General features: G+C 44.4%; 1 protein-coding gene across 1 annotated transcript in view; it reads right to left on the reverse strand.

Annotated features, from left to right (window-relative positions):
• Positions 1-894: 894 nt before the first annotated feature.
• The window catches only part of LOC115142373 (inositol hexakisphosphate kinase 1), a 53,624-nt gene continuing 31,288 nt past the window's right edge, over positions 895-23,230 (reverse strand). The window contains exons 3-5 of the mRNA XM_029681760.2: positions 21,940-22,121; positions 14,333-14,508; positions 895-2,617 (exon numbers count right to left, since the gene is read on the reverse strand). Of these exons, the coding sequence (XP_029537620.2) occupies positions 1,928-2,617; positions 14,333-14,508; positions 21,940-22,121 (1,048 nt within the window). The 3' untranslated portion in view covers positions 895-1,927. The remainder of the gene's footprint in view (positions 2,618-14,332; positions 14,509-21,939; positions 22,122-23,230) is intronic.

The following is a 23,230-nucleotide window of genomic DNA, read 5'->3' on the forward strand; positions in this document are numbered from 1 at the left end:
GCAAAGTTCTGGTAACTCCCCCCCCCAAAAAACCCATAGGTTTTTCCAGAACTATTGATAGAAGGATTCCGGATTTCCTGCTTTACGCCATCCATGATTCTGGGAACCTTCCAACTGGGGTTTCTCGATAAAACCTGGGAATTTGGGGAACATTTATTTGTATTTGTTAGAAAGGTTGTGTGGTCATACGCACGTCCTTAAAAACGTTGTTGCTGTCGGATTGAAACGTGTGGAGCATCAACAGTGTGAGGGCCTTCCTGTTCTTTACACATTTGGGGAACGTTACCAGAAAGTGTGCACACACCTATCAGTGATATTCAACTGAAAAAAAAAGACCAGACCTGCATCCTGCCAGAGCAAGCTGCTCTTCTTTGTTTTACAGTAAAAGCTCTCATCTCTAACAGCAGAGGGGCAAAAAAATTATCCACATGAACTGTTATGATTTATGGCTACAGTGCAACATTCTACAACCAATCTACACAGAGAAACATCCTAACCCAAATGACTGCCTCTCACTCCACGGTGAGTAGGCTGGGGGACAAAGGGAGGACACAGAAGAGGAAGAGAGTGGTGGAGGAAGAGTGGACAATCTCTTACTAACTTTCTGCTACATGTGTTAGTTAAAATGGAGGACCAAGGGTTCACTGTGTATCGGTGGTGAGAGAGTAGCAGACCGGGGTTCAAATATATAACAGGACTGTAGATGCTCCCTGTACGTTTCCCATGAGTCAACCCTAGCAGAGAGGATATAACAGGACTGTAGATGCTCCCTGTACGTTTCTCATGAGTCAACCCTAGCAGAGAGGATATAACAGGACTGTAGATGCTCCCTGTACGTTTCTCATGAGTCAACCCTAGCAGAGAGGATATAACAGGACTGTAGATGCTCCTGCACGTTTCTCATGAGTCAACCCTAGCAGAGAGGATATAACAGGACTGTAGATGCTCCCTGTACGTTTCCCATGAGTCAACCCTAGCAGAGAGGATATAACAGGACTGTAGATGCTCCCTGTACGTTTCCCATGAGTCAACCCTAGCAGAGAGGATATAACAGGACTGTAGATGCTCCCTGTACGTTTCCCATGAGTCTACCCTAGCAGAGAGGATATAACAGGACTGTAGATGCTCCCTGTACGTTTCCCATGAGTCAACCCTAGCAGAGAGGATATAACAGGACTGTAGATGCTCCCTGTACGTTTCTCATGAGTCAACCCTAGCAGAGAGGATATAACAGGACTGTAGATGCTCCCTGTACGTTTCTCATGAGTCAACCCTAGAAGGAGCACAACAGTCAGAGTGACCTTTACAGCCTACGGTCACGACCTATAACCTTTACGGTCATGACCTTTAACCTTTACAGTCAAGACAGTAGCCTTCCACTCCATCACTCAGGTTCTTCTCGTTTCATATTAATTCTGAGCTTTTCTTTCTTTGTCGAAATATAATCATGAAGGACAGGGTAGTAGCACTTAGGGAGAGGAGGAGGATGAGGAGGGTGGAGAGATCTGAAGACGCAGGATGAAGATGTGTCAGGTTACAGCTACAGGTTCTCTTCTCCTGAAAGATGGCCATCGATGCGTCCCAAATGGCACCCTATTCCCTACATAGTGCACTTATTTTGACCCGAGCCCTGTGGGCCCTGGTCAAAGAGCCCTGTGGGCCCTGGTCAAAGAGCCAAGTGGGCCCTGGTCAAAGAGCCCTGTGGGCCCTGGTCAAAGAGCCAAGTGGGCCCTGGTCAAAGAGCCCTGTGGGCCCTGGTCAAAGAGCCCTGTGGGCCCTGGTCAAAGAGCCAAGGGGGCCCTGGTCAAAGAGCCAAGTGGGCCCTGTTCAAAGAGACCTGTGGGCCCTGGTCTAAAGTAGTGCACTATAAAGGGAATGGGGGATACCATTTGAGACACATCCTATGTGTCAGTCCCAGGTTCTACCGCTACAGGTTCTCCTCCCTTATGCCCTCCAGGATCTTGATGAGGCTCTCCAATCCAAACACGTAGCCTCGGTCCGGCCCGTCGTGCACCGTCTGGTCGTCACGGAAACCTTTGAAGGTGCTGTGGGCAAAGTCTATCATGCGGACGTCCACACTGATGCTGGGGCTGGAGGGGCGGGGTGGAAGACGAGGGGGGTCGTGAGGGTCCGAGGGAGGCTGCTGTGGCTGTGGAGGGGTGGGGGGGCAGTATGGTGGTGGTAGGAGAGCCTGGGGGAGCTGGAGGGGTTCTTCGGTCGGTCTCTGGACCGTTTGGAGACCCAATACTAAACCCGGTCCCTGGACACCCGTTCCTACTCCTGGGTTGACCAGCACCACCTCCTCCTTCTCTGAGGGCATCTCAGCGGCTGGCTGTGGTACAAGCCGTGGTGCTTTCTGCCAGACGTGGGCCAGCTCAGGCTCCTTCCCCTCATAGATGATGAGCAGGGAGGAGGAATAGAAGCGGTAGGTGGTCTGTTTCTCCAGAACGGCCTTCAGGCTGCGTAGTTTACACAGCATGGGGTCAAACAGGTCCTTCCTGAGCGACGCCCCGTTGTGCAGGTATTGGTGGAGGGCGTGGCGGAAGCCCTCGATGGACAGGCTGCGGCCGTAGTACTTGTTCCTGCACAGATAGTGGCCCGTATCCATCTGGTACACCTGGACCATAGAACACAGAGATTAGAGGTTACACCTGGACCATAGAACAGAGATTAGAGGATACACCTGGACCATAGAACATAGAGATTAGAGGATACACCTGGACCATAGAACCACAGAAAGAAAAGAGGTTACACCTGGACCATAGAACATAGAGATTAGAGGATACACCTGGACCATAGAACACAGAGATTAGAGGTTACACCTGGACCATAGAACATCGAGATTAGAGGATACACCTGGACCATAGAACCACAGAAAGAAAAGAGGTTACACCTGGACCATAGAACACAGAGATTAGAGGTTACACCTGGACCATAGAACATAGAGATTAGAGGATACACCTGGACCATAGAACCACAGAAAGAAAAGAGGTTACATGTGGACCACAGAACCTGGCCCATTACACTACACAGTGCAGCTAACCAATCAGCGCTGCAGTAGGCCTATATGCAAATTGACCATTGTCAAAATGGATCTGTGCCATTTACTTTGAACTGGACTGTGTTTACAACATGAGTGGTCGTGAGTAGATGAACTGGACTGTGTTTACAGCATGAGTGGTCGTGAGTAGATGAACTGGACTGTGTTTACAGCATGAGGAGTCGTGAGTAGATGAACTGGACTGTGTTTACAGCATGAGTGGTCGTGAGTAGATGAACTGGACTGTGTTTACAACATGAGTGGTCTTGACTAGATGAACTGGACTGTGTTTACAACATGAGCGGTCGTGAGTAGATGAACTGGACTGTGTTTATAGCATGAGGAGTCGTGAGTAGATGAACTGGACTGTGTTTACAGCATGAGTGGTCGTGAGTAGATGAACTGGACTGTGTTTACAGCATGAGCGGTCGTGAGTAGATGAACTGGACTGTGTTTACAGCATGAGCGGTCGTGAGTAGATGAACTGGACTGTGTTTACAGCATGAGCGGTCGTGAGTAGATGAACTGGACTGTGTTTACAGCATGAGCGGTCGTGAGTAGATGAACTGGACTGTGTTTACAGCATGAGCGGTCGTGAGTAGATGAACTGGACTGTGTTTACAACATGAGTGGTCTTGACTAGATGAACTGGACTGTGTTTACAACATGAGCGGTCGTGAGTAGATGAACTGGACTGTGTTTATAGCATGAGGAGTCGTGAGTAGATGAACTGGACTGTGTTTACAGCATGAGCGGTCGTGAGGAGATGAACTGGACTGTGTTTACAGCATGAGCGGTCGTGAGTAGATGAACTGGACTGTGTTTACAGCATGAGCGGTCGTGAGTAGATGAACTGGACTGTGTTTACAGCATGAGCGGTCGTGAGTAGATGAACTGGACTGTGTTTACAGCATGAGCGGTCGTGAGTAGATGAACTGGACTGTGTTTACAGCATGAGCGGTCGTGAGTAGATGAACTGGACTGTGTTTACAGCATGAGTGGTCTTGACTAGATGAACTGGACTGTGTTTACAGCATGAGTGGTCGTGAGTAGATGAACTGGACTGTGTTTACAGCATGAGTGGTCGTGAGTAGATGAACTGGACTGTGTTTACAACATGAGTGAGTAGATGAACTGGACTGTGTTTACAACATGAGTGAGTAGATGAACTGGACTGTGTTTACAGCATGAGTGAGTAGATGAACTGGACTGTGTTTACAGCATGAGTGGTCGTGAGTAGATGAACTGGACTGTGTTTACAACATGAGTGAGTAGATGAACTGGACTGTGTTTACAGCATGAGTGGTCGTGACTAGATGAACTGGACTGTGTTTACAGCATGAGTGGTCGTGACTAGATGAACTGGACTGTGTTTACAGCATGAGTGGTCGTGAGTAGATGAACTGGACTGTGTTTACAGCATGAGTGGTCGTGAGTAGATGAACTGGACTGTGTTTACAGCATGAGCGGTCGTGAGTAGATGAACTGGACTGTGTTTACAGCATGAGTGGTCGTGAGTAGATGAACTGGACTGTGTTTACAGCATGAGTGGTCTTGACTAGATGAACTGGACTGTGTTTACAACATGAGCGGTCGTGAGTAGATGAACTGGACTGTGTTTATAGCATGAGGAGTCGTGAGTAGATGAACTGGACTGTGTTTACAGCATGAGTGGTCGTGAGTAGATGAACTGGACTGTGTTTACAACATGAGTGAGCAGATGAACTGGACTGTGTTTACAGCATGAGTGGTCGTGACTAGATGAACTGGAGGACTGTGTTCAGAGCATGAGTGGTCGTGACTAGATGAACTGGACTGTGTTTACAGCATGAGCGGTCGTGAGTAGATGAACTGGACTGTGTTTACAGCATGAGCGGTCGTGAGTAGATGAACTGGACTGTGTTTACAGCATGAGCGGTCGTGAGTAGATGAACTGGACTGTGTTTACAGCATGAGTGGTCGTGAGTAGATGAACTGGACTGTGTTTACAGCATGAGTGGTCGTGAGTAGATGAACTGGACTGTGTTTACAGCATGAGTCGTCGTGAGTAGATGAACTGGACTGTGTTAACAGCATGAGGAGTCGTGAGTAGATGAACTGGACTGTGTTTACAGTATGAGTGGTCGTGACTAGATGAACTGGACTGTGTTTACAGCATGAGTGGTCGTGATCAGATGAGTAGTTGTGCTTGTTTTGAGATCAAAGAGAGAGCTGCATGTAGCCATGTGTGCACATTTTGTTCATATCCGTTGCTAGTTAGTGAGTTATTAGCCCAGTTATAGATAATCTAATCAGCAATGGGAGTGATTGCTTCCTACAAGAGCACAAACCGTTTAATTGAAAAGCGAGTCAGGTAAAGAGCTTGCGTGTTTTATTTTGAGACAGGATTGAATAACCTAAGTAGCTAATAGGCAGAGGGTAGCATCATGTGTCTAATTCTCTGTAATCATGGAATGGGAAAAATGCATTTGATTTTGTACAACATTCAATCACCTTGTCTGAAGGACAAACATGTCACGCCCTGCATGTTTCTTTTCTTCAAAAGTCTCATGGAATGTAAGCCTACACTATAATCCACTATAATTGAGAATTTCAATAAGCATTTTTCTACAGCTGGCCATGCTTTCCACCTGGCTACCCCTACCCCAGTCAACAGCCCTACACTCCCCACAGCAACTCGCCCAAGACAAACCCCATTTCTCCTTCACCCAAATCCAGATAGCTGATGTTCTGAAAGAGCTGCAAAATCTGGACCCCTACAATTCAGCCGGGCTAGACAATCTGGACCCTCTCTTTCTAAAATGATCTGCCGAAATTGTTGCAACCCCTATTACTAGCCTGTTCAACATCTCTTTCGTATTGTCTGAGATTCACATAGATTGGAAGGCTGCCACAGTCATCCCCCTCTTCAAAGGCAGACACTCTAGACCCAAACTGCTACAGACCTATATCTATTCTACCCTGCCTTTCTAAGGTATTTGAAATCCAAGTTAACAAACAGATTACCCCCCATTTCGAATCCCACCATACCTTCTCTGCAATGCAATCTGGTTTCAGAGCTGGTCATGGGTGCACCTCAGCCTCGCTCAAGGTTCTAAACGACATCATAACCGCCATCGATAAGAGACATTACTGTGCAGCTGAATTCATCGACCTGGCCAAGGCTTTCGACTCTCTCAATCACCACATTCTTATTGGCAGACTCGACAGCCTTGATTTCTCAAAATACTGCCTCGCCTGGTTCACCAACTACTTCTCTGATAGAGTTTGGTGTGTCAAATCGGAGGGCCTGTTGTCTGGACCTCTGGCAGTCTCTATAGGGGGTGCCACAGGGTTCAATTCTCGGGCCGGCTCTCTTCTCTGTATACATCGATGACGTTGTTCTTGCTGCTGGTGATTATCTGATCCACCTCTACGCAGACGTCACCATTCTGTATACTTCTGGCCCTTCTTTGGACACTGTGTTAACCAACCTCCAAACGAGCTTCAATGCCATACAACTCTCCTTCCGTGGCCTCCAACTGCTCTTAAATGCTAGTAAAACTAAATGCATGCTACTCAATCGATCACTGCCTGCACCTGCTCGCCCGTCCAGCATCACTACTCTGGACAGCTCTGACTTAGAATACGTGGACAACTACAAATACCTGGGTGTCTGGTTAGACTGTAAACTCTACTTCCAGACTCACATTAAGCATCTCCAATCCAAAATTAATTCTAGAATCGGCTTCCAATATCGCAACAAAGCATCCTTCACTCATGCTGCCAAACTTACCCTCGTAAAACTGACCATCCTACCGATGCTCGACTTCGGCGATGTCATTTACAAAATAGCCCCCAACACTATACTCAACAAATTGGAAGCAGTCTATCACAGTGCCATCCGTTTTGTCACCAAAGCCCCATATACTACCCACCACTGAGACCTGTACGCTCTCGTTGGTTGGCCCTCGCTTCATACTCGTCGTCAAACCCACTGGCTCTAGGTCACCTTATCTCAGCTCACTGGTCACCATAGCAAGACCCACCCGTAGCACGCACTCCAGCAGGTATATCTCACTGGTCACCCCCAAAGCCAATTCCTCCTTTGGCCACCTTTCCTTCCAGTTCTCTGCTGCCAATGACTGGAACGAACTGCAAAAAATAAATCACTGAAGCTGGAGACTCATATCTCCCTCACTAACTTTAACCACTTAAGCTTAGGGCTTACTTTTTCGAACATTCTGTTAAAAATCGCGCAACATTTCAGCGCCCTGCTACTCATGCCAGGAATATAGTATATGCATATGATTAGTATGTGTGGATAGAAAACACTCAGACGTTTATAAAACTGGTTAAATCACGGCTGTGACTATAACAGAACGTGCGTTTCATCGAAAAGTGCAGGAAAATCTGATCACTGAAAATGGAAAAATATATCCATGCGCGACTTGAACCCATTGATAAAGGTGAACCACATTTAATGGGGCTGAGGTTGCAATACCTATATCGTGCTTCCACACGATGTCTAGAGTCTTGTCATTTGCCTAGTCTTTGTTTCTTGGTTCAAAAATACGCAAGGCATTGCCTTTCTTCCGGTCTCTGACCGGATATTTTGGTTGAGATTTACCCGGACATTATTTCCAGACGTACAGCTATAGAATATACATCGCCTCGTGATCAATTTGATCGCTTATTAACGTTTACTAATACCTAAAGTTACATTACAAAAGTATTTCGAAGTGTTTTGTGAAAGTTTATCGTCGACTTTTTTAATTTAAAAAAATGACGTTGCGTTATAAAACAATGTTTTTTTCCTTGATTACAGTCTTCATAGATTGATATCTAGGCTATATATGGACCGATTTAAACAAAAAAAAGACCCAATAGTGATGTTTATGGGACATCTAGGAGTGCCAACAAAGAAGATGGTCAAAGGTAATGAATGTTTTATATTTGATTGGTGCGTTTAGTGTAGCGCCGACTATGCTAATTATTTTGTTTATGTCCCCTGCGGGTCTTTTGGGGTGTTACATGCTATCAGATAATAGCTTCTCATGCTTTCGCCGAAAAGCATTTTAAAAATCTGACTTGTTGCCTGGATTCACAACGAGTGTAGCTTTAATTCACTACCCTGCATGTGTATTTTAATGAACGTTTGAGTTTTAACTAGTACTATTAGCATTTAGCGTAGTGCATTTGCATTTCCAGATGTCTAGATGGGAAGCCTGCGTGTCAGGTAGGAGCAAGAGGTTAAGCACCAGCTGTCAGAGCAGCTCACAGATCACTGCACCTGAACATAGCCCATCTGTAAACAGCCTATACAACTACCTCAACCCCATACTGTATTTAATATGCATCTTGCTCCTTTGCATGCCAGTATCTCTACTTGCAAATTCATCTTCTGCACATCTAACATTCCAGTGTTTAATTGCTATTTTGTAATTTACTTCGCCGCCATGGCCTATTTGTTGTCTTATCTAATCTAATTTGCATGTCACTGTACATAGACTTTCTTTCCTACTATATTATTGACTATGTTTTGTTTGTTTCCATGTGCAACTCTGTGTTGTTGTTTGTGTCGAACTGCTTTGCTTTATCTTGTTCTGTAAATGAGAACTTGTTCTCAACTAGCCTACCTGGTTAAATAAAGGTGTTCTCAACTAGCCTACCTGGTTAAATAAAGGTCAAATAAAAATAAATAAAATACATTAAAACAGACAAATAGAGGTTAGACCTCGACCATTAAAACAGACAGAGAGGTTAGACCTCTACCATTAAAACAGACAGAGAGGTTAGACCTCTACCATTAAAACAGACAGAGAGGTTAGACCTCTACCATTAAAACAGACAGAGAGGTTAGACCTCTACCATTAAAACAGACAGAGAGGTTAGACCTCGACCATTAAAACAGACAGAGAGGTTAGATCTCTACCATTAAAACAGACAGAGAGGTTAGACCTCGACCATTAAAACAGACAGAGAGGTTAGACCTCTACCATTAAAACAGACAGACAGAGAGGTTAGACCTCTACCATTAAAACAGACAGAGAGGTTAGACCTCTACCATTAAAAAGACAGACAGAGAGGTTAGAGAGGTTCTAAACCATTAAAACAGACACAGAGAGGTTAGACCTCTACCATTAAAACAGACAGACAGGTTCGACCTCTACCATTAAAACAGACAGAGAGGTTCGACCTCTACCATTAAAACAGACAGAGAGGTTCGACCTCTACCATTAAAACAGACAGAGAGGTTCGACCTCTACCATTAAAACAGACAGAGAGGTTCGACCTCTACCATTAAAACAGACAGAGAGGTTCGACCTCTACCATTAAAACAGACAGACAGAGAGGTTAGACCTCTACCATTAAAACAGACAGACAGAGAGGTTAGACCTCTACCATTAAAACAGACAGACAGAGAGGTTAGACCTCTACCATTAAAACAGACAGACAGAGAGGTTAGACCTCTACCATTAAAACAGACAGAAAGAGAGGTTCGACCTCTACCATTAAAACAGACAGACAGGTTAGACCTCTACCATTAAAACAGACAGACAGGTTCGACCTCTACCATTAAAACAGACAGAGAGGTTCGACCTCTACCATTAAAACAGACAGAGAGGTTAGACCTCGACCATTAAAACAGACAGAGAGGTTAGATCTCTACCATTAAAACAGACAGAGAGGTTAGACCTCGACCATTAAAACAGACAGAGAGGTTCGAACTCTACCATTAAAACAGACAGACAGAGAGGTTCGACCTCTACCATTAAAACAGAGAGAGAGGTTAGACCTCTACCATTAAAACAGACAGACAGAGAGGTTAGACCTCTACCATTAAAACAGACAGACAGAGAGGTTAGACCTCTACCATTAAAACAGACAGACAGACAGACAGACAGAGAGGTTAGACCTCTACCATTAAAACAGACAGAAAGAGAGGTTCGACCTCTACCATTAAAACAGAGAGAGGTTAGACCTCTACAATTAAAACAGACAGACAGAGAGGTTCGACCTCTACCATTAAAACAGAGAGAGAGGTTAGACCTCTACCATTAAAACAGACAGACAGAGAGGTTCGACCTCTACCATTAAAACAGAGAGAGGTTCGACCTCTACCATTAAAACAGACAGACAGAGAGGTTCGACCTCTACCATTAAAACAGACAGACAGAGAGGTTAGACCTCTACCATTAAAACAGACAGAGAGGTTAGACCTCTACCATTAAAACAGACAGAAAGAGAGGTTAGACCTCTACCATTAAAACAGACAGAAAGAGAGGTTCGACCTCTACCATTAAAACAGACAGACAGACAGGTTAGACCTCTACCATTAAAACAGACAGACAGGTTCGACCTCTACCATTAAAACAGACAGAGAGGTTCGACCTCTACCATTAAAACAGACAGAGACCTCTACCATTAAAACAGACAGAGAGGTTAGACCTCTACCATTAAAACAGACAGAAAACACCATTAAAACAGAAAGAGAGGTTAGACCTCTACCATTAAAACAGACAGAGAGGACAGGCCTCTACCATTAAAACAGACAGACAGAGAGGTTAGACCTCTACCATTAAAACAGACAGAAAGAGAGGTTTAACACAGACAGAGGTTCTACCATTAAAACAGACAGACAGGTTCGACCTCTACCATTAAAACAGACAGAAAGAGAGGTTAGACCTCTACCATTAAAACAGACAGAGAGACAGACAGAGAGGTTAGACCTCTACCATTAAAACAGACAGAAAGAGAGGTTCGACCTCTACCATTAAAACAGACAGAAAGAGAGGTTCGACCTCTACCATTAAAACAGACAGAAAGAGAGGTTCGACCTCTACCATTAAAACAGAGAGAGAGGTTAGACCTCTACCATTAAAACAGACAGAAAGAGAGGTTAGACCTCTACCATTAAAACAGACAGAAAGAGAGGTTAGACCTCTACCATTAAAACAGACAGAGAGACAGACAGAGAGGTTAGACCTCTACCATTAAAACAGACAGAAAGAGAGGTTCGACCTCTACCATTAAAACAGACAATGGTAGAGGTCGAACCTCTCTGTCTGTCTGTTTTAATGGTAGAGGTCGAACCTCTCTGTCTAAAACAGACAGACCGAGAGGTTCGACCTCTACCATTAAAACAGACAGACAGAGAGGACATAAAAGAGATGAGAACACTGGTGAATCATCCATCTGATTTATCACAGTATAAATGGAGGAGGAGGAGAGAAGGCCTTTTGAAGCTGGATGGGGGATAAATGCTGTGGCCATTGTCCTGTCTACGCTGCTGTTCTAGGCTCTACATTGCAAACAGACAGTCAGTCACGCCAGCCGTCCCTCTGTAATGAATGTGTTGCTTTTAAACGTGTGTCTGGGAGTGTTGGAATAAAGGTGAAAGATTCATTTAAATTCCAATCGAATGGACGATAAAGCATCTATTCCATTCCAGTTGATAGGACATTCACCATTCTCCCTTCTGTCCTGCTCTGGTTCTTGCTATGGGGTTTTTGTCTGAACCATAGGTGTTAGGAGAAATATAGAGACGCAAGTAAAGAATCTATGGCGTAGTAGGAGCTACTGTGTCTAGAGAGAACCTCAGAATCTATGGCGTAGTAGGAGCTACTGTGTCTAGGGAGAACCTCAGAATCTATGGCGTAGTAGGAGCTACTGTCTAGAGAGAACCTCAGAATCTACAGCGTAGTAGGAGCTACTGTCTAGAGAGAACCTCAGAATCTATGGCGTAGTAGGAGCTACTGTCTAGAGAGAACCTCAGAATCTACAGCGTAGTAGGAGCTACTGTCTAGAGAGAACCTCAGTAGCTCCTACTGTCTACGAAGGTTCTCTCTGCTCTAGAATCTATGGCATAGTAGGAGCTACTGTCTAGAGAGAACCTCAGAATCTACAGCGTAGTAGGGGCTACTGTCTAGAGAACCTCAGAATCTGTCTAGTAGGAGAACTGTCTAGAGAGAACCTCAGAATCTACAGCGTAGTAGGAGCTACTGTCTAGAGAGAACCTCAGAATCTATGGCGTAGTAGGAGCTACTGTCTAGAGAGAACCTCAGAATCTATGGCATAGTAGGAGCTACTGTCTAGAGAGAACCTCAGAATCTACAGCGTAGTAGGAGCTACTGTCTAGAGAACCTCAGAATCTACGGCATAGTAGGAGCTACTGTCTAGAGAGAACCTGAGAATCTACAGCGTAGTAGGAGCTACTGTCTAGAGAGAACCTCAGAATCTATGGCATAGTAGGAGCTACTGTCTAGAGAGAACCTCAGAATCTATGGCATAGCGTACTGTCTAGGAGCTACTGTCTAGAGAGAACCTCAGAATCTATGGCGTAGTAGGAGCTACTGTCTAGAGAGAACCTGAGAATCTACAGCGTAGTAGGAGCTACTGTCTAGAGAGAACCTCAGAATCTATGGCGTAGTAGGAGCTACTGTCTAGAGAGAACCTCAGAATCTACAGCGTAGTAGGAGCTACTGTCTAGAGAACCTCAGAATCTACGGCATAGTAGGAGCTACTGTGTCTAGAGAACCTCAGAATCTACGGCATAGTAGGAGCTACTGTGTCTAGAGAGAACCTCAGAATCTATGGTGTAGTCGAAGCTACTGTGTCTAGAGAGAACCTCAGAATCTATGGCGTAGTAGGAGCTACTGTGTCTAGAGAGAACCTCAGAATCTATGGCGTAGTAGGAGCTACTGTGTCTAGAGACAATCATGCTCCCTCAGCATCCTTCTCCAATCAATACATCAAGCTCCAGAACAGACAAATCAAGAAAGCTATTAGAAATACTGCTAATACAGCGGGGCAAAAAAAGTATTTAGTCAGCCACCAATTGTGCAAGTTCTCCCACTTAAAAAGATGAGAGAGGCCTGTAATTTTCATCATATGTACAGAAAATCACATTGTAGGATTTTTTATGAATTTATTTGCAAATTATGGTGGAAAATAAGTATTTGGTCACCTACAAACAAGCAAGATTTCTGGCTCTGACAGACCTGTAACAACTTCTTTAAGAGGCTCCTCTGTCCTCCACTCGTTACCTGTATTAATGGCACCTGTTTGAACTTGTTATCAGTATAAAAGACACCTGTCCACAACCTCAAACAGTCACACTCCAAACTCCACTATGGCCAAGACCAAAGAGCTGTCAAAGGACACCAGAAACAAAATTGTAGACCTGCACCAGGCTGGGAAGACTGAATCTGCAACTTGGTTTGAAGAAATCAACTGTGGGAGCAATTATTAGGAAATGGAAGACATACAAGACCACTGATAATCTCCCTCGATCTGGGGCTCCACGCAAGATCTCACCCCGTGGGGTCAAAATGATCATAAGAACGGTGAGCAAAAATCCCAGAACCACACGGGGGGACCTAGTGAATGAGCTGCACAGGGACCAAAGTAACAAAGCCTACCATCAGTAACACACTACGCCACCAGGGACTCAAATCCTGCAGTGCCAGACGTGTCCCCCTGCTTAAGCCAGTACATGTCCAGGCCCGTCTGAATTTTGCTAGAGAGCATTTGGATGATTCAGAAGAAGAATGGGAGAATGTCATATGGTCAGATGAAAACAAAATCGAACTTTTTGGTAAAAACTCAACTCGCATTTCAAGGTCCTGGAGTGGCCTAGCCAGTCTCCAGATCTCAACCCCATAGAAAATCTTTGGAGGGAGTTGAAAGTCCGTGTTGCCCAGCAACAGCCCCAAAACATCACTTCTCTAGAGGAGATCTGCATGGAGGAATGGGCCAAAATACCAGCAACAGTGTGTGAAAACCTTGTGAAGACTTACAGAAAACGTTTGACCTCTGTCATTGCCAACAATGGGTATATAACAAAGTATTGAGATAAACTTTTGTTATTGACCAAATACTTATTTTCCACCAAAATTTGCAAATAAATTCATTAAAAATCCTACAATGTGATTTTTGGAATTTTGTCTGTCATAGTTGAAGTGTACCTATGATGAAAATTACAGGCCTCTCTCATCTTTTTAAGTGGGAGAACTTGCACAATTGGTGGCTGACTAAATACTTTTTGCCCCACTGTATATAATTGATGGTACATATTTTAAGCATAATGCATCCATTGAATGTTAGGGAGCATGATTGTTCGTTGACATGACTTCTTGGCTTGGTATCCCTTGCATAAGACGTCTCCTAACCTCAATGAGATGTGAAATAAAGTTTAACAGAAGGTCACAATTTCCTGAAGAAAATGTGGGTGTTTGCTTCAGCTGTCTGAAAGCCTTTAGTGGAAAAACATCAATATTAACAAATGGTAAACAAACAAGTAGGCCTCACCTGCATTCCACAGACTCGCACCCCCAGCGTGGCGGAGGTGCTCTGTTCACACTTCTTCATCTGCCTGGCTGCCTTCTCCTCCGAGGCATCATCCCCATGCTGCCGCGTGCCCATCTTCAGGTCCAGGATGCACGGGTAGCTGAAGTGATGGACCACATTTTCCAGGAGCAGGAACTCTAGGAGGGGTCAGAGGTCAAGGAGAACAACACTCTCGCTATCTCTTCGTGAACAAGGAATTAGCTAAACAGTCAAAGTAACGTTCATTCAGGGGAGAGAGCGTATATCTTCCTGAGCATTCTATTAGAGCGTATATCTTCCTGGGTTCAGAGCTTACCGACTCAAACACTTTGTAGAAATAGTGTAAGTCCGGGCGGCAGGGTAGCCTAGTGGTTAGAGCGTAACCCTAAGGTTGCAAATCCCCGAGCTGACAAGGTACAAATCTGTCGTTCTGCCCCTGAACAGGTAATTAACCCACCGTTTCTAGGCTGTCATTGAAAATAAGAATTTGTTCATAATAACCTGTTGAATCTAGGGGGCACTATTTTCATTTTTGGAAAAATAACATTCCCAAAGTAAACGGACAATTTTGTCAGGACAAGATGCTAGAATATGCATATAATTGACAGCTTAGGATAGAAAACACTCTAAAGTTTCCAAAACTGTAAAAATATTGTCTGTGAGTATAACATAACTTATATTGCAGGCGAAAGCCTGAGAAAAATCCAATAGGGAAGTGACTCATGTTTTGAAAACTCTGCGTTCCGATGCGTCCCTATTGACCAGATTCCTTTTTTCTACGTATTCCCCAAAATGTCTACAGCATTTTGACGTAGTTTCACGCCTTTATGTTGAAGATTGAGCGTAAGCGACTACATTGCGTAAGTGTCCGGCTGAGGGCTCTCAGCGTAATTCTTGCGTAATAGACAGAGGTAGCCATTTTTCCTTTCCCTCCTACTGAAAAACCAATTGTCCCGGTGGATATATTATCGAATAGATATTTGAAAAACACCTTGAAGATTGATTATAAACAACGTTTGCCATGTTTCTGTCGATATTATGGAGCTAATTTGGCGTTTTCGTGACCGCAATTTCCCGTCGATTTCTCAGCCAAAAGTGAAGAACAAACGGAGCTATTTCGGCTACAAAAATAATATTTTGGGGAAAAAAGGAACATTTGCTATCTAACTGGGAGTCTCGTGAGTGAAAACATCCGAAGCTCATCAAAGGTAAACGGTTTAATTTGATTGCTTTTCTGATTTTCGTGACCAGGTTGCCTGCTGTTAGCTAGGCATAATGCTATGCTAGGCTATCGATAAACTTACACAAATGCTTGTCTTGCTTTGGCTGTAAAGCATCATTTCAAAATCTGAGATGACAGGGTGATTAACAAAAGGCTAAGCTCTGTTTCACTATATTTCATGAATATGAATATTTTCTAGAAAATATTTTTTGTCCGTTGCGTTATAATAATTACTGTAGTTGATGACAACGCTCCCGGATCCGGGATGGGTAGTTCTGTCCCTGAACAGGCAGTTAACCCCACTGTTCCTAGGCCGTCATTGAAAATAAGAATTTGTTCTTAACTGACTTGCCTAGTTAAATAAAGGTAAAATAAAAAAAAAAAAAAATCTACAGACTATCTACACACAACTAACTCAAGCACTCCCCCACTGAGTGTCAAGTTGCTTGGAACTTTGAAGACGGATTTTGAAGACCAATAACTAAGTCCGTAAGCTGTAGATGTATAGAGGATCGTAATACCACAGTGGATAACACCCAGCCATCTTAATGCTATACAGTCATTATAACACCCAGCCATCTTAATGCTATACAGTCATTATGACACCCAGCCATCGTAATGCTATACAGTCATTATAACACCCAGCCATCATAATACTATACAGTCATTATAACACCCAGCCATCGTAATGCTATACAGTCATTATAACACCCAGCCATCGTAATGCTATACAGTCATTATAACACCCAGCCATCATAATACTATACAGTCATTATAACACCCAGCCATCATAATACTATACAGTCATAACACCCAGCCATCTTTAATACCACAGTGGATAACACCCAGCCATCTTTAATACCACAGTGGATAACACCCAGCCATCTTTAATACCACAGTGGATAACACCCAGCCATCTTTAATACCACAGTGGATAACACCCAGCCATCTTTAATACCACAGTGGATAACACCCAGCCATCTTTAATACCACAGTGGGTAACACCCAGCCATCTTTAATACCACAGTGGGTAACACCCAGCCATCTTTAATACCACAGTGGATAACACCCAGCCATCTTTAATACCACAGTGGGTAACACCCAGCCATCTTTAATACCACAGTGGGTAACACCCAGCCATCTTTAATACCACAGTGGATAACACCCAGCCATCTTTAATACCACAGTGGGTAACACCCAGCCATCTTTAATACCACAGTGGGTAACACCCAGCCATCTTTAATACCACAGTGGATAACACCCAGCCATCTTTAATACCACAGTGGGTAACACCCAGCCATCTTTAATACCACAGTGGATAACACCCAGCCATCTTTAATACCACAGTGGGTAACACCCAGCCATCTTTAATACCACAGTGGATAACACCCAGCCATCTTTAATACCACAGTGGATAACACCCAGCCATCTTTAATACCACAGTGGGTAACACCCAGCCATCTTTAATACCACAGTGGCCAGCCATCTTTAATACCACAGTGGATAACACCCAGCCATCTTTAATACCACAGTGGATAACACCCAGCCATCTTTAATACCACAGTGGATAACACCCAGCCATCTTTAATACCACAGTGGGTAACACCCAGCCATCTTTAATACCACAGTGGATAACACCCAGCCATCTTTAATACCACAGTGGGTAACACCCAGCCATCTTTAATACCACAGTGGGTAACACCCAGCCATCTTTAATACCACAGTGGATAACACCCAGCCATCTTTAATACCACAGTGGGTAACACCCAGCCATCTTAATGCTATAGTCATTATAACACCCAGCCATCTTAATGCTATAGTCATTATAACACCCAGCCATCTTAATGCTATAGTCATTATAACACCCAGCCATCTTAATGCTATAGTCATTATAACACCCAGCCATCTTAATGCTATATGCATTATAACAGCTAGTCATTATAACACCCAGCCATCTTTAATACCACAGTGGATAACACCCAGCCATCTTAATGCTATAGTCATTATAACACCCAGCCATCTTAATGCTATAGTCATTATAACACCCTCCCAGCTGCTGTTTATCTTCTCTTATATCACAGCTGTGCAGCCAAACCTCTATAAAACTCCTTCTGATCTGCTAGTTCAATCCAATTTGTACTGGTCCAGAACCTTCCAGCATTCTTTGAACAACAGTCATATCTTTAGGGGTAATTCTATAGGTCATTCTGGATTGGCCCATGCAGCTGGATCTACAAAACAGATGGCATGGTGAGACTAATTGAGTGTATGAACCCTAGATGACTGACAGGGGGCGCTGTTTTGAAGACACAATGCAGCCATTTTAATGTACTTATTTTGAAAGCTATAGAAGTGCACTGTTTGTCTACATTCTATTTTTCCAAGTATATTAATGCATACTTTCAAGTTATATTATGTCAATTGAAGATTTAATTATTATTATTAGCTTTGAACTCAAGTGTAGGAGTCAAGTCACAGTAAAATGTCCAATTTTCCTCTCACTGGGCAGAACGCTGAGCAGGAATGTGTGAGCACAGTGGAAATTGTAATCTGACGTCTGTAGTTTCTACTTGCGTTGCAGCTGTACGTGTCAGACTGAGGAACAGTGTTTTCCTTTAACATGGGAGGGGCTCCAGGGCCTATTGGTACTGCACCCTATTCCCTATTGGCCCTGGTCAAAAGTACTGCACCCTATTCCCTATTGGCCCTGGTCAAAAGTACTGCACCCTATTCCCTATTGGCCCTGGTCAAAAGTAGTGCACCCTATTCCCTATTGGCCCTGGTCAAAAGTAGTGCACCCTATTCCCTATTGGCCTTGGTCTAAAGTAGTGCGCCCTATTCCCTATTGGCCCTGGTCTAAAGTAGTGCGCCCTATTCCCTATTGGCCCTGGTCTAAAGTAGTGCACCCTATTCCCTATTGGCCCTGGTCTAAAGTAGTGCACCCTATTCCCTATTGGCCCTGGTCTAAAGTAGTGCACCCTATTCCCTACTGTGCACTACTTTTGACCAGACACATAAGTCGAGGACATCACATTCCATTCCCAACACTGAGAATGTGCAGTACAACATTTCTTCTGATAATATTTGGTTCCTGTGGTCTGTCTTGATACGGTCGGGGGAGGGAGAACCTGGCACGACGTTGACAGTAAAGGACAGAACCTGACACTTTGACAGTAAAGGGGAGAACCTGACACTTTGACAGTAAAGGACAGAACCTGGCACTACTTTGACAGTAAAGGACAGAACCTGACACTTTGACAGTAAAGGGGAGAACCTGACACATTGACAGTAAAGGGGAGAACCTGGCACTACTTTGACAGTAAAGGACAGAACCTGACACGTTGACAGTAAAGGGGAGAACCTGGCACTACTTTGACAGTAAAGGACAGAACCTGACACTACTTTGACAGTAAAGGACAGAACCTGACACTACTTTGACAGTAAAGGACAGAACCTGACACTACTTTGACAGTAAAGGACAGAACCTGACACTACTTTGACAGTAAAGGACAGAACCTGACACTTTGACAGTAAAGGACAGAACCTGACACTTTGACAGTAAAGGACAGAACCTGACACTTTGACAGTAAAGGACAGAACCTGACACTTTGACAGTAAAGGGGAGAACCTGACACTTTGACAGTAAAGGGGAGAACCTGACACTTTGACAGTAAAGGACAGAACCTGACACTGACAGTAAAGGGGAGAACCTGGCACGACGTTGACAGTAAAGGGAGAAAGACGTTGACAGTAAAGGGGAGAACCTGACACGTTGACAGTAAAGGGGAGAACCTGCACGACGTTGACAGTAAAGGGGAGACGACGTTGACAGTAAAGGGGAGAACCTGGCACACGTTGACAGTAAAGGGGAGAACCTGGCACACGTTGACAGTAAAGGGGAGAACCTGGCACGACGTTGACAGTAAAGGGGAGAACCTGGCACTACGTTGACAGTAAAGGGGAGAACCTGGCACTACGTTGACAGTAAAGGGGAGAACCTGGCACTACGTTGACAGTAAAGGACAGAACCTGACACTTTGACACTAAAGGACAGAACCTGACACTTTGACAGTAAAGGACAGAACCTGACACTGACAGTAAAGGGGAGAACCTGGCACGACGTTGACAGTAAAGGGGAGAACCTGGCACGACGTTGACAGTAAAGGGGAGAACCTGGCACGACGTTGACAGTAAAGGGGAGAACCTGGCACGACGTTGACAGTAAAGGGGAGAACCTGGCACTACGTTGACAGTAAAGGGGAGAACCTGGCACTACGTTGACAGTAAAGGGGAGAACCTGGCACTACGTTGACAGTAAAGGGGAGAACCTGGCACGACGTTGACAGTAAAGGGGAGAACCTGGCACTACTTTGACAGTAAAGGGGAGAACCTGGCACTACGTTGACAGTAAAGGGGAGAACCTGGCACTACGTTGACAGTAAAGGACAGAACCTGACACTTTGACAGTAAAGGACAGAACCTGACACTTTGACAGTAAAGGGGAGAACCTGAGACTTTGACAGTAAAGGGGAGAACCTGGCACGACGTTGACAGTAAAGGACAGAACCTGGTACGACGTTGACAGTAAAGGGGAGAACCTGGCACGATGTTGACAAGTGTCAAAGTTAACGTTAGTCTACAGATCATACAAGTAACATTATCTAGCGAGCCAGCAAGCTAACGTTCACTAAGCTAGCAAACAGTACACTTTACCCTGCAATGAAAATGTTCAATCTGAAATTGTCGCTAGACTCTTAACCGTATACACGGATGAACGCTTCACGACAGACTGGACCCATTTAACTCTGTCCGGTTTGGTCAGCGTCGTTGTGTCAAGTCCCTCCGGTTGACACTGACCGTGGCGTGTGCAGATAGTAGCCCATCACTTTTTCCAACTGATCTTTTGTCGATAGCGCCTGCTACATTCGGGGCATAAAGGTTGTTGATAAAAGTAGCAAAACGTATGTAGTTCTCGATGGCTAACGTTATATCTTTTAAAAATAGCGCGGTTAGGAAAGGACTGTCAACACATACCGAACAGCTCACGTTATATCTTTTAAAAATGGCGCGGTTAGAAAGAAACGGTGCGGTAGAATGGACTGTCAACACATACCGAACAGCTCACGTTATATCTTTTAAAAATGGCACGGTTAGAAAGAAACGGTGCGGTAGAATGGACTGTCAACACATACCGAACAGCTCACGTTATATCTTTTAAAAATGGCGCGGTTAGAAAGAAACGGTGCGGTAGAATGGACTGTCAAATCCAAAGCTCACGTTATATCTTTTAAAAATGGCGCGGTTCGGTGCGGTAGAATGGACTGTCAACACATACCGAACAGCTCACGTTATAAACAGAAGCGATGATACATGGCAGACCAATCCAAACTCATCTCTCTGCCCACTCATTATCTTAAAAAAAAAAAATATTTGACCTTTATTTAACCAGGCAAGTCAGTTAAGAACACATTCTTATATTCAATGACGGCCTAGGAACAGTGGGTTAACTGCCTGTTCAGGGGCAGAACGACAGATTTGTACCTTGTCAGCTCGGGGGTTTGAACTCGCAACCTTCCGGTTACTAGTCCAACGCTCTAACCACTAGGCTACCCTGCCGCCCCATCTCAGCCAATCATGGCTAGCGGGGAAGGTTGCTGACTTCTTCTGTGGCTAAACCAACTAGGCTCGTAATTTCACAATGTTATTTGTTTTTACAGACGGAATAGAAGTTCATTATTAAGGCACATGAAAGTTAACATGTTCCAGAAGACATTTCTGACAAAAAGCACATTTTGATGATAAATGTTTACGTTCAAATGCCTTTCCAGGGAAGTAATGATGTGCGACATACGCCTTGGCTCCTGAAACGAGTCGGCTACACAGAGTCATTGCTGCATCCCAAATGACACCCTATGACCTATAGGCAGGGTAGCCTAGTGGTTAGAGCATTGGACTAGTAACCGAGCAGACAAGGTACAAAATCTGTCGTTCTGCCCCTGAACAGGCAGTTAACCCATTGTTCCTAGGCAGTCATTGAAAATAAGAATTTGTTCTTAACTGACTTGCCTAGTTAAATAAAGGTAAAAAATATATATATAACAATATCTTTCCCCTCTGTTAATATACCTTTTGGCCTTTTCTATTTATCTGGTTGTGTACACGGAAGACTGATGTTTTCCCTCATTGGTTGACTCGGTCAGTCAGTCTCAGACTCCTCATCATGAAGTTCGATGGTGATCCCTAGAATGATAGTGTATCCTGTATCCACATTCACCCATTAGGACTGTATGTGATTCTGCTGAGCTTCCAGCAGTACTCCTGACTCCTTTCTTATCGTGTTGGTAAAACGACCTGAGAAAAGGGATACTGTAGAGCTTCCTGTCCTTGGACTCTGATCTCATGCGGCTGAGCTGCTGCCTGTGACAGCGGAGGCTCCAGGGGTTGTGGCTGATCTTCTCTGAGCCCAGGCCGCTGTTGTTATCCAGCATCTGGAAGGGAATATCACTGTAGATCTGGAGCTCTAGACGAGGACTCTTCAGCTCCTGGAGACTGGAGGGAGAGGACACAGGGACAACAGGGTTAACAGCGAGAGACCGCTGGTTAAACTAAAGCATGTCAGTGTGGATCTGGAGCTCTAGACGAGGACTCTTCAGTTCCTGGAGACTGGAGGGAGAGGACACAGGGACAACAGGGTTAACAGTGGAGAGAGGGCACAGGTTAACAAACAGGTTAACAAACAGGTTAACTAAAAAGTTAACTAGAGCACCACAACAAGTCACTGTGGATCTGGAGATCTGGACGAGGACTCTTCAGGAGACTGGACGGGGAGGACAATATATTGACAAGATAGTCGAGTGACCGCTCTAACAATGGAAATATATGTCCTCAAAGATGAAAGGCAGGCGGGAAGAGGCGAGATCAGGTAGGACCATTCTAGCCAATGAGAGTGCAGACACGCGTGTGAACAAAAGGCAAAACTAAGACGATTTTCTCAAAGTTGACGCCAATGCCACGTGCATCCACTTGTATCAGTACATTTGTAACAGCCTAAACATTCTATTCGATCAAATAAGCCTCAGATAATTCAACACGTTCTCATAGAGCTCCATACAAAAAAATCCCCACTCGGTCTGCTTATGTCACGTGGAGTAAATCTTCTCTGGGATAACACAAAGGAAAGTCTAGTTTCATTCTAAATCCTTCTGGGTTTACCCAGAAACCCTTGTTTTAAAAAGGTCAACAAACTAACCAAGGGCACCAAAACAAACACAGCCAGGGCACCACAGGTCAACTAGCCGGTAACACTCTCAGGCGGCCCGATAACACTCTCAGGCGGCCCGATAACACTCTCAGGCGGCCCGCTCAAGGATTTAACTTGTTGAGTGTAGGGGGCAGTATTTTTTGTTTATGACTAAAAAACTTACCCATTTGAAACTGCCTATTTCTCAGCCCCAGAAACTAGAATATGCACATAATTGTCAGATTAGGATAGAAAACACTCTAAAGTTTCCAAAACTGTGAGTATAACATAACTGATATTGCAGGCAAAAGCCTGGGGAAAATCCAATCAGGAAGTGGCTCTTATTTTGAAACCTCTCTGTTCCTATGCATGCCTATCCTCCATTTAAAGGGATATCAACCAGATTCCTTTTTCTATG

The sequence above is a fragment of the Oncorhynchus nerka genome, linkage group LG15 (genome assembly GCF_034236695.1).
Source record: "Oncorhynchus nerka isolate Pitt River linkage group LG15, Oner_Uvic_2.0, whole genome shotgun sequence".
In the NCBI taxonomy this organism is placed as follows: Eukaryota; Metazoa; Chordata; class Actinopteri; order Salmoniformes; family Salmonidae; genus Oncorhynchus; species Oncorhynchus nerka.